Genomic DNA, 12,338 nt, shown 5'->3' on the forward strand with positions numbered 1-12,338 from the left:
TGTGCTAGCGCTCCAGTCCTGTTTTGCAGTTTTTTTTTGCAACGTTTATGGAGACGAGATGGTAGATCATGGGTGCATTCAAGTCAGGTCTGGTTTTCTCCAGTTCTACCACTGATTAACTCCGTAGCCATAGGCATGAGTTTCTGACTGCACTAGTTTAGAATGGAGATACTATGAGCACCAGGCTCTAAGGATCACTGGGACAATGCAATGATCATGTCACTCGCCATGACACCGATCGTTCCGGGGTGCTAACACTGTGCCAGGCATCAGTTTCAACATTTTACGTGGATTTTTACCTTTTACTTTTAACCTTTTACATTTTACCTTTCCTTCTCGCAATAACATAGAAAAGTTGCTACACCCATCGGGTTCATTTTATAAAGGAGCCAAAAGTCCAGGGAGAAGTGACTTCTGTCCAAAGGCAAACTTCTTAGATGGACCTGGGAGCTGCAAAGGCCGGAGTAATCCCATGGCACTCTCCTGGTGAGCCACTAGACCACTAGACCATTCCGCTCTGCTCAAGAGAAAATAGCATGTGCAATTTGCTTTTCCTGACTGGCACTCAGTAAAAGTGCAGTACTTGGAAATGTTGGAATGTTGAAATACTAAGCAAATGTTGAAATACTAAGCCCATTTCTTCAGGACTCAGCAGTCTGTAAATTTCATACAAAAGGTAATAACAGACATTTCATTCCAGGGCACGTCTCCTTGCAGGATACAGGTGTCAAGAGTCTGGCTGAGTCATTCTTGGGGGCCTCCCATGGTTCTCAACCTTCCACACAGGTCCCTGGAGGGTGGCGCTTCCCCTTGCTTCTGCTGTGACTGTCCTCTGCTGTGACCACCCCTTGCCCCAACAACAACAACAACAACCAGGGCCTCAATGGTCTGGTAACGTTTGGTTCGCTAGTCCCTAAGCAGAAATGGGCACTAGGGCCTGACAGTCTGTGTGATGACTTGGAGCATCCAGTAACTGTGCTGAACACTCCATCAACCAGGCCCAACACTCCATGGGTGTCTCTCAAGGAACAGTACTACAAAGGTTTCTGAAAATGGAGGAAGACACAAGCAATTGGCATGCAGCTTGGTTCCCTAGAGCAGTTCAGAAACTCTTAATTTCTAACAATCTTAAGGTCCCATGCAAGATCATTCTTCACATTATATCCATTAAAAATAATTGGGGTTGGGGCTGGAGACATAGTACAGTGGGTACTTTGCATGTGGTTGACCCGGTTCTAGTCCCTGGCACTCCACAGTGCCCCCAAGAGCACAAGCAGGCGTGGTCCCTGAAGGCAGAGCCAGGAGTCAGCCCTGAGCACAGCTGGATGTGGCCCAACAACAAATACTGAGGGTTGGCTGGGTAAATCAGAGAGAAGGGGTAAGATCTGGTGAAGAATGAAATTGGGTCTTGGTGGATAATTATGAACCCCTGAACCTATATAATGTCATAAACCAATGTTACCTCAATTAGGAAATCATAAATAATATTTGAAAAAAAGGTAGGAAGTTTGGAAACATGAACAAAAACATGCCCAAAAGATTTTAATCACTTAATCACTTAACTTCCCATTAGTCGTCGATTTGCTCGAGCGGGCCAGTAACGTCTCCATTTGTCCCTGTCGCGTGCTAGTGTAGCCCAATGGCATCTGTTCGCTCCGGGAACATGAAGGGCCTCAAACCGATCGTTCATGATCTTGACGAAGAAGTCTGACCATCTGGTAGGTGGGCGGCCACGCGGTCTCTTGACATCTCGTGGAATCCAATCAGTAACAGCTCTAGTCCAACGGTTGTCTTTAAATCTCATTACGTGGTCACGTAATGAGATTTAAAAGATTTTAAAGATCTCTAATATTCAGCAGACAGTAGAGAGATAGCACAGCATCAAAGGTGTTTGCCTTGCACATGGCTGACCTGGGTTTGATCCCCAGTCTCACACATGGTCCCCTGAGCCCATCAGGGGTTATCTCTGAGCACAGAACCACGAGTGAGTCCTGAGCACAGCTGGGTGTCAAAACCACAACACACACTGTCCTCCCATTGTTCACTGATTTGCTCGAGCGGGCCCAGTAACGTCTCCATTTTGAGACTTGTTGTTACTGTGTTTGGCATATCGAATATGTCATGGGGAGCTTGCCAGGCTTTGTCGCATGGGCGAGATACTCTCGGTAGCTTGCCAGGCTCTCTGAGAGAGGGGCGGAGGAATCGAACCCGGCTTGGCCGGGCTGGCTGCACGTAAGGCAAGTGCCCTACCGCTGTGCTATCGCTCCAGCTCGTCAAAACCAAAAATAAATAAATAAACCTAATTAAATAAAGTTCGGTGGAATCCAAAGAGACAATTGAAAATTTAAGGCATTCATATGACATCTCTAAAGTAAAAAAAAAATTTTTGTGATATTATTAAAATTCAAAATTTATGAATAAACAGAAACCCACCAGAATTCGATTTTATAATGACTCGTTGACAATTCGTATATCTGAAGGGATCTCTTGGACAAGTGTGAAAGTTCTGTCACAGTAAAACCCAGGTCTGCGGAAGCTTAGTATGAGATCCTGAGAGGGTCTGTGCTTCTTCCCCACCTCCTGAACTCCACTGGCCCCCAAATTAAAAAAACTCATCTCCGGAGCCTTTGCTCGGCCCACAGACTCCACACCTGCATGCCGCGGGAGGATCTCTGAGCTGTGGGTTAACTCTTGTGGTGTAGAATGAGCACATTGAGGAGGATCTGTGGAGCCAGAAAGAGCATCAAGGACACGCAGGGACAGACTGGGCTGGAGGGGCTGGTGGCTGCTGAGGAAGGTGTGGGCCACCAATCCAGCCACCTTCAGTGGATTCTCAAAGGTCGTCTCCAGACCCGCAGCACCAGCGCGGTCCAGAAAGCTGTTCTGAAGGTAGATTCTCAGCCTGCAAACCAAATGCACAAGATCAGAATTCTCGTGCCAGCCGGGGTGCAACAAGGCCTTTGGAAAGTTCAGCTGGAGATTCCAACGCTGCTCTGTGAGCTGCTTGTGCAAGGGAGGGTCTGCAGCTTCCCCTCACATGCAAGGGAACAGAGCTGTGAATCAGCCAGGCTCTGTCTCAAACACAGGGCGCATTCATTTCCTGCTTTTGTTCCCAGGCCACATCCAGCAGTGCTCAGGGGCAATCCCTGGTTCTGCGTTCATGGATCCACCCTGGGGATGCAAGGAGGATCTTACACAGCATTGGAGACGGAACCTAGGGTTGGTCACCTGCAAGGCAAGCGCCTTAATCCCTACACTATTCTCTCTCTCAAAAGGACCCTTAAACCAACAATGCATGTGCTCAGGATAATCTTCTCATCTCTAATCCTTCAATTAATACAAAATCTCTTTAGTGGTGAAAGGCAACACCCTCGAATTTTGGGGATTAGGATGAGGACATCTTTGGGGAGCCATTATTCTGTCTAGCACTGGACAATAGGAGCGTGCACCTTTGTTTGCTAATGGTGCATAAGAAATGAAGTAATTACATGGAATGTGAGAAAAGGGATGAGGGCAATTGAGGACTCTTCCCAAAGCAAACAGATTATTCTCTACTGCTGTGAGCTCTGAGTCTGGCAAATGTATTAACTATTACAAAATATCAACCTTATAAAATGAAAAACTTCAAAATATGTTGAACTGCTCTGTTTGAACATGGCATGTCAGAGATTGAACTTGTGAGAACTCTGGACTCAGAGGAATTATAAATACCGAGAGAAAAGCATTTTCATGACAACAGAGTTCCTGAAGGAAGAAACACCAGGATACAAAGATGCCCATCTTACTTGTGGTGACTTTAGCACGATAAGCACTAAGTCATCAATGAGGGCCTAAATTCAGTCTTTAGGAGCCGGAGAAATAGTATAGTGTGTAGGGTTGCCTGCATGGGGCAGACCAGGGTTCATCCCCATCACCCCATTATGGTCCTCCTAACTCTGCTAGGAGTTAATTCCTGAGCACAGAGCCAGAAATAACTCCTGAGTACCCTTGGGTGTGGCTTCCAAACCAAAATAAATAAATTTAAAAAACCTCAGTCTTTAACTTTTCTGGTCGTTTGGTATTGAGTTAAAAGAACTCTACTATGGACCTTAGGATTCCAAGATTCCAACCAAGGAAAGAAACTGAAATTCCATTCTCCTTTCCACTTATATAGGTTCACTGAGAATTCTGTGTTCTTAAATGGGAGCAAATATAGTTCTTTGCTCTGAATCTGAGACATGTTCCTCCATGAACAGCGAGCTATACAGAGGTGTAGAGCCCATAGCATGCCAGGGAAACCATTTACTTGGAGCCAGAAGTGTTCGCAAGGTCTGTAGCAATAGTACAGCGGGTAGGGTGTTTGCTTTGCATGCGACAGACCCAGGTTCGATTCCCAGCATCCCATATGGTCCCCTGAGCACCGCTAGGAGTTATTCCTCGGTGCAAAGCCAGGAGTAAGCCCTGTGCATTTCTGGGTGTGACCCAAAAAGCAAAAAAATAGAAAAATAAATAAAAAATAGACGTGTTTGCAGACAAACATTCCATTAACAGTGGATGCTGTTTCCCCTTCATTTAAGAAGTACAGAGATCCTACCTGGGCCTCACATGCAAGACCCGTGCTTGCCCAGTGAGCCATGTCCTTGCCCCCTTTTCCCTTTCATTCTTGTCTCCCACCTTGTGTGCTTGTGTGTTCCACCTCCAGAGAGAGGCGTCCTCCAGGAGCACTTTCTAAGTGAGCTACAACTCCTCAGTGGTTCCCCCACTGTCACTTCCATTCTCTACTTTTTATTCATTCCCAGGTCACTGACCACCAGGTGTCCCGCTGGATGGCAATGGCCACTCCGGATCAGCAGCTTCACAGCTCCACCTGCGAAGTCTCCTTAGTGCTCCAGCCTGGGTAGTCTGCTCTCCTCAAGTCACTGATGTCACTGATGATGCAAAGTTGACGTCAGTTCCTGTGCCTGAGGGCAGCTAGGCAGTTGGTAGGTCTCAGAGTTAAGTCAGTACATTGTTCTTGTCCTCAATGATGGCCACGTGAGGCCACTAATACTAAGTCCCAAAAATGCAGTAAAGGCTGTAAGGAATGAACGAAGAATACGGAAAAATACATGCAGAAACAGAATGAACAAGCAAGGAAAGCCATGTGCAGAAGTAGGAGGCCATTATCCCTGGAGGGCGACAAGGGGCAAAGGAGGGGGCGGTTCAAGCTGGAGCCTTGAGGAGGAAAGGGTCTTCTAGAAGGCTACTGCCAAGTGTGTCTTGTTGGGGACAGAGTGTGGGGGAACTGTGGAGGCCCTCGGAGGCTTCAGACCCCATGGTGTGAAGTGGTGCTGGCCTCCCCAGGGCCACCCACTCTGGGGGGTGCGGAGGGGTGGGGAGGGTGGTGATCATGTGATGCCAAGGAACTCAAGGCCTCCCACATGCAAGGCATGTGCTTACTACTTAGCCATCTCGAGCAGTACAATCTCTGAAGTACTGGATTCCTTAATCCATATTATGCAGAACAGCTTCTCCCCAGCTCATATCCGAGTTTACCTCTATGCTAATTATCAAAGCATATATATATATGTATATATATTTGTGTATATAAATGTGTATCTATATATCTATATATATACTTTTTGTATGTACATATATAAAAAGGCCCTCCCGTTGATCGTCGATTTGCTCGAGCGGGCCCAGTAACGTCTCCATTGGAGACTTTGTTGTTACTGTGTCTGGCATATCGAATACTCTCGGTAGCTTGCCGGGCTCTCCGAGAGGGGCGGAGGAATCGAACTCGGGTCGGCCATGTTGGCCGCTTGTAAGGCAAACGCCCTACCCGCTGTGCTCCAGTACATATATATGCAAAAAGTGTCTAAATGGGCTGGAGCGATAGCACAATGGGTAGGGCATTTGCCTTGCACGCTACCGACCTGAGTTCGATTCCTCCGCCCCTCTTGGAGTACCCGGCAAGTTACCAAGAATATCTTGCCCACACGGCAAAGCCTGGCAAGCTACCCGTGATGTATTCGATATGCCAAAAACAGTAACAACAAATCTCACAATGGAGATGTTACTAGTGCCCGCTCGAGCAGATCAATGAACAATGGGCGAGGACAGTGCTACAGGATAGTACTACAGTGTCTAAATATGCACTTTCCCTGAGGGGAGAGTACCCCAGGCTGTGTTCAGTGCTCTCTGGGCCTACTTCTGACTCTGTGCTCAGGAATGATCCCTGGCCATGAGGTACAGGAACTGAACTGGGGTCAGCTGCACACAAGACAAAACCCTTATCCCTTCCACTATCTTTCTAGTCCAAAGGCATTTCTTTTGTTAGAAATTATAGTAAAGGCAGCAGGAACTCATGTTAAAGGCTGCATGTAATGATGTTAAATGTAGCATGAATTTATGTCATCATAAACGAGTCATTTATAAGCCACATTCAAAATATTTTACACATAATGGAAATGATCTGTGAAGCATAATTATCCTTGAGAAACACAAGGCTCCAATCCCAGATTCAATGCCATATTTGGACATCCAAGGTCAAGCAACCACAGCACACTTGATAGACTTGTTTTAAAAAAAAATGTTTATTTGTTACAAAATGTTAAATACTAAAGCTAAAAACATATAAATCAGGTCAGGCTATATTAAAATACACACATACCCTTCTTTGCAAAATTATTAAAGGTTGAATTAAACACTGTAGAGAAATAAAGTACCCTTGAGGACATGTTTGTCTACTGTACTGTATTGTTGTAGTGTAGTTTTAAAAATTAGAGTTGAAAAAGTTCACTGACTTGGAAGTCAAATTTATCCAATTCTTGCATTTTCTGCTACTGCTCGGTGTGAATGAAGCCACCACATATGTGTTTCATTGAGCTACGGAAACTTGTATGTCACAAGACTAGTCTCCTAGAATATCAACACAGAGTCGCTGGAAGTGTACAAAGGCCTATAGAAGGTGAAAACATGGCCGGGAAAGAAAAGGCCCTAATCCTACCCTACATTACCCTTGCTAATTAAAACTATGGGTAATACACTGAAGCAGAAATCGGCACAAAGCATACATCCCTCTAGAAATCATCTTTCCATTAAAAAAGACACTCAGAAAAAAAGAACACTCATTTTTCTTCACCATAGTTTGTAAGCAATTTTTAGTTTCTTGTCATTTTAAATTGAGTAAATTAAAGCTACTGAGTCTAGGATTGCAAACTAATTTGGTAATTGTTCTATCTCTGGGGTTTTAGAACATGTGTGTCTTCGAGTGTGGTAACACCTGTTCATCATAAATGCTATATACTCCACACCAACAGAGCACCAAACTCCAAACTCAACATCCACTCAATACAATATTATGGCAACCTAAAAAAAAAGACTAAGGTCTATTTAAGTGTTAGTTTCTTCAAGAAAATATTTTCTATTCCTGTAGGACTTAGATTTTTTAACTCCCTAGATTAAAAGTTAAGGAGTTAGAATTTCAAATGCTATGATTCACATGAGGATAAGAATGTTTATGGAGAACAAAAGGCTATCACTGTCAGTCTTCTATGTGAATGCATTCTAGAAATCTACAGTATCTATTTTTACAGCTCTAGTCCTTGTCAAACGAGATCTGTAGGAAGTTAACCCAAGTAATTAAAATATGAGAAACAAAGTGTATTCCAGGATTTTCTTCAACAAAATCCAATGAAAATTAAGTTTCTCAGAAGATCTACATAGGATATGTTTCCTGCTTTACTTATTTTTGGTTTTAGGACCACACCTTAGTATCCTCAGGGGTTAGTCCTGGCTCTGCACTCAGGAATCACTCCTGGCTGGGCTCAGGGGACCTTATGGGATGCCAGGGATTAAACCTGTGTCAGCTGCATGCAAGGCAAGCACCTAATCTACTATACTATCACTCTAGCCCTTTTTGTTTAACTCTTGACATCCAATAATGGATTATATTTCACTGCAATGGTACAGTACATTAGCCAAACTTTTGATGAATAACACTGAAATTACAAAATTAAGTATAACCAACAATAAATAGTGTATGGTTTTCTACCTTGTAGCTTGTGAGTTTTTGATAATTTTGTCACCATAAACTGCTAAAGAAACTATAGTTCTGTCTTCCACCTTAATGCCACATTTTTTACACATAACCAGTCTGATTTATAACCGTTCTTTAACTCACGGGGTAATCTTAAAAGACAAGACTCCTGCTACTCTTGGTTAAATATCCTTGAGTTCCTCAGAAAAAATGAAAATGATCATGCTATGGACATCCTAACTTTGGTAAATGTGCTAGATCGAGTCTTAAGCCTTTGACAGCAGATTCTCTCCAAAGCACCATATTCTATATGTGCATCTTGATAAATGCATCTGAAAGTCACATTGATCAGTTATACTTTCATCAACATCCTGTTTTAACAGAATGAGCGAGAAAGTGCCAGTAGGTCTGCATCAGAGCCAGTGTTGTGTTTTAAAGCTAAGACAACATGACCATGTCTCACTTGACAGTCGAGATGACAGCGGTAGAGACCCGAAAGATGGGAACCCCTCATCACTTCCTCAGCAGCCTCCTCCTTCCTCTTCTTTTGACTACCCTGCCTCTTCCACGTTCAGAGAAATGATATTAGAGCAAGAAAAACAGTCCAGATCCTTCAAGGGGACATACATGACTTTGGGGTGTACAAAACAGAAATGTGAGCCCTTTTATCACATGAGAATTTCAAGGGCTGGGATGTGGCTCAGTGGTAAAGTGCATGCCTTGCATGCATGGGACCTGGATTTGATCCCAGGTGCCATCATAAAATTAACAATAACAAAAAAAAAGGGATTTTCAGGGTGTACCGGCATCGAACCAAACATGAGCCTTTCTCAGTGTGGGCTAAATGGGTCTACACAGGCTTCATGGCCCAAACAAGCCCTGGTTAGGTTTTCTGCCTGAAAGGAATCGCAGGGCAGGGCCAAGATAAGGTGGCTCAGATGGGCCATTCAGATGAAAAACAACCTTTGGTTCATGAGGGTTCAAATATGGTCACTGACTTGGAATCAAGTAACACTGCAAATTCAAAATCCAAGGGACAACTCTATTTAAAAAGTTCAGACTATCAGTATTTCTCCTAGATTGCTCATGATAGAAATAGTCATAGTGGCTCATTAAGTGCACCTTAATAGAGCAATTGATCAGACATGGTAAGTGTTAATCCTATATGATTTTTAAGTTCAAGCATTTATTAAGTGGGAGGGGAGTTAACATCACTAAAGCAATAGAGCATTTTAAATGTCAAAAGTAGCTGTATTACAGCTTTATATAGTTGGATGAAGCCTTAGTTTTAGTTTATGGTATATTTTGTTCCCTTTAAGAATCACAATAGTAGGCTTTTTTCAAATAGAACTGACCAACACATTAAGCTGTTAGTGATTTTTTCCTCCAGTGCCCTTATTGGTTTAGATCACAAGAACTTTTTTGGTACCCCAAAGCATCCCACAGTTCAACATCATCATCACCACCATCACCACTACCAAAAGTGGTATTTATAAAAGCTCTAGTTACATCACTGCGCAGCGACACTTCCGAGAGTGAATATACTTCCTGTATTCTGCAAGCTGCTTCAAGTACATATTCGATGGCCATCTGTGCTTCTCCACAAAACTGCGTTCTTCCACTGAAAATTTCAGAAAACGAGTGTTAATGGGATAGACTTCATTTGAGGCTACATTTGGGTAATGACTGCAGATTTCCTATTGACTACTGGATTTTCTGTTGTTCCATAACCCCTACGCTTCCCTCAAGTTTTCCAAAATCAGTGAACACAGTTTTAGGATTTATGTTACGATGAGACATACAATTGTACATGTCTTGTGCACTACTTCATCAAGCAGACTGAAACAGTGAACAAGATAGGTTGTTTTCTACGTAGGTTCCTTTTAGTTTCCTTTTCTTATTTTCCTGGAGAGGATTAAAAACTCCTGTCTCCATTTTATTTGTTTCCTTCGGAGATAACCCAACCCCAACCCTTTCGGGTTCTCTCCATCCTCTTCACCTGCTAGAGTTCTCAATTCCACTGAAGACATAGCCACAGTGGCGAGTACCCCCTTCAGAGTCCTGCCCGCACTGAGTTTTCTGAGCCTGCTTCTTGCTTTTGTGTGAGTCCTTCACTCCTGCAATTCACCTGGATTGTTTGCTAGCCTGGGTGATGCTTCCTGATAAGGTACCATGGGGGACAGAGCGATAGTACAGGGGGGAGCACGTTTGCCTTGTAAGTGGCCAACTTGGGTTTGATCCCTGGGACCCCATTCAGTCTCCTTTAGGAGTGATCCATAAGCGCAGCAGTTTGTTTGGTGTGGTCCCCAAACAAACAAGTAACAAACAGGCATCTGGACACCTCTTTGTGACCATTCTATCTTTGACTAAGGATATAATTCTAGGCTGAAAAATTGCCCCTAGAATATTGAAGCGTGTCACGTGGCTTTCTTGCTTCCTGGTGTGTGTGTGTGTGTGTGTGTGTGTGTGAGTGTGTGTGTGTGTGTCTGTATGATAGTGTGTGTGTGTATGAGAGAGAGAGAGAGAGAGAGAGAGAGAGAGAGAGAGAGAGAGAGAGAGAGAGAGTGTGTGTGTGTGGGTAATTCCTTTAGGTCTTTCTTTCTAGAGTCACTGTTCTCATATGACCTGATACAACTGCTGTTGTCACTGGGCCAAGAGCTTAGCAGTTTCTCTTACTCTCTCAACTTCAGCACTTAGAGCATGTCTTTTTATTATTTCTGATCATTTTCTTCCCTCTTTTATTTAAAAATATTTAATTTGGGGGCCAGACCTGGTGGCTTGCTCCGGGTCATTTCTGAACTCAGCAGGCAGGGATCAAACTCAGAGGGGACCAGCGTTCCAGTGTGTGAGAATTAGACCTTTGCGCCATTGCCCTGTCCCCCAATTTTTCTCTGTATTAATATTACTCAGGCACTTCACCTCTTATATTGAATTTTTACTTAAAAAGGGAGGAAACTTTCCTCCTCCTTAGTTTTTTGTCTTACTTCGAAAATTTTTTTTCCCCTTTATTTTATTTTATTTTTTTTTAAGTTGTAGATTTACAATTTTTTGTGCTTTGGTTTCAATTATACAATGATCAGATACCCATCCCTCCACCAGTGCCCATTTTCCACCACCATGGACAATATCCCTCCCACCCCCATCCCCCCATCCCCCCTGTCTCTGTGGCAGGGCAATCCCCTGTGTTCTCTCTCTCCTTTTGGGTGTTGTGGTCTGCAAAAGAGGCATTGAGTGGCAAACATGTTCAGTCCATAGTCTACTTTCGACATGCATCTCTCCTCCTGGGAGGATCCTCCAAACATCTTAACTTAAAGATTTTCTTAACTTAAAGATTTTCTTAACTTAAAGATTTTCTTAACTTTGTCTTTCAACTCTTTAGTTTTAGTTTTTTATTTTTGGGTGGGGAAAGTTTTGTGGGTTTTTTTGTTTGTTTGCTATCACACTTAATATCCAAGAATAACTTCCTGTTTTTTTTATTATTTTTAGTTGTGGTAAATATACCACAAGTGAAAATAATAATAATTATATATATACATATAGCAAAGGTACCATCTTAACCATTTTTAAGTTACATAAATAAGCACACTCATGGTATTGGGCTACCAAACTCCAGTACTCTTTTCATCTTGAAAAACTAGAATTTTAGGACCAAAGCAATAATAAAAGAGGTAGGGTGTTTGTCCTGCACACAGCTGATGTGAGCCAGGAGTGATCCCTGAGCTTCTGGGTGTGACCCTAAAAACCAAACCAAACCAACAACAACAACAATAAAACCCCTGAAACTCTAGACCCATTAAACAACATCCTTGTTTCCTGTTCCTTGGGATCTGGCCTCAACCACTTTACCTCTGGACTCTACAAATCTGCTGCTTCTTTCTTTGAAGACTTAGTTACAGGACTAAAGGGAGCTATGGAGAGAGGTTGGTTAAGACACATTCTTACAACAGAACATGGGCTTCTCTAGAACAAACAGAGCCAGCAATAACCCAACACTAATATCTGACAGTGTGAAAATCCACACCTCAGGAGGGGACTGCAGGAACCCCGGGCACACACGCCAATACCGCTTCTTTTTAAAAACAGAACATTCTGGGGCTGGAAAGACAGCACAGTGGTAGGTCCTTTGCCTTGTGTGCAACTAACCTGGGTTCAATCCCTGGCATTTCCTTTGGTCCACTGAGCACCTCCAGGCATAACTCCTGAGTTCAGAGTCAGGAGTAGCCCCTGAGCACCACTGGGTGTGGTCCTCAACCCAAGAAAGAAAGAAAGAAAGAAAGAAAGAAAGAAAGAAAGAAAGAAAGAAAGAAGGAAAGAAAGATTCTATGCCTGTTTCTATCAA

General features: G+C 43.3%; 1 protein-coding gene across 1 annotated transcript in view; it reads right to left on the bottom strand.

Moving 5' to 3' along the window:
- Positions 1 to 6,541: 6,541 nt before the first annotated feature.
- RHOBTB3 (Rho related BTB domain containing 3) overlaps positions 6,542 to 12,338 on the bottom strand; it is a 66,964-nt gene continuing 61,167 nt past the window's right edge. Inside the window, exon 12 of the mRNA XM_056112553.1 lies at positions 6,542 to 9,620. Within this exon, the coding sequence (XP_055968528.1) occupies positions 9,505 to 9,620 (116 nt within the window). The 3' untranslated portion in view covers positions 6,542 to 9,504. The remainder of the gene's footprint in view (positions 9,621 to 12,338) is intronic.

Source organism: Sorex fumeus, unplaced genomic scaffold (assembly GCF_029834395.1).
Source record: "Sorex fumeus unplaced genomic scaffold, SorFum_2.1 ptg000018l, whole genome shotgun sequence".
Lineage (NCBI taxonomy): Eukaryota > Metazoa > Chordata > Mammalia > Eulipotyphla > Soricidae > Sorex > Sorex fumeus.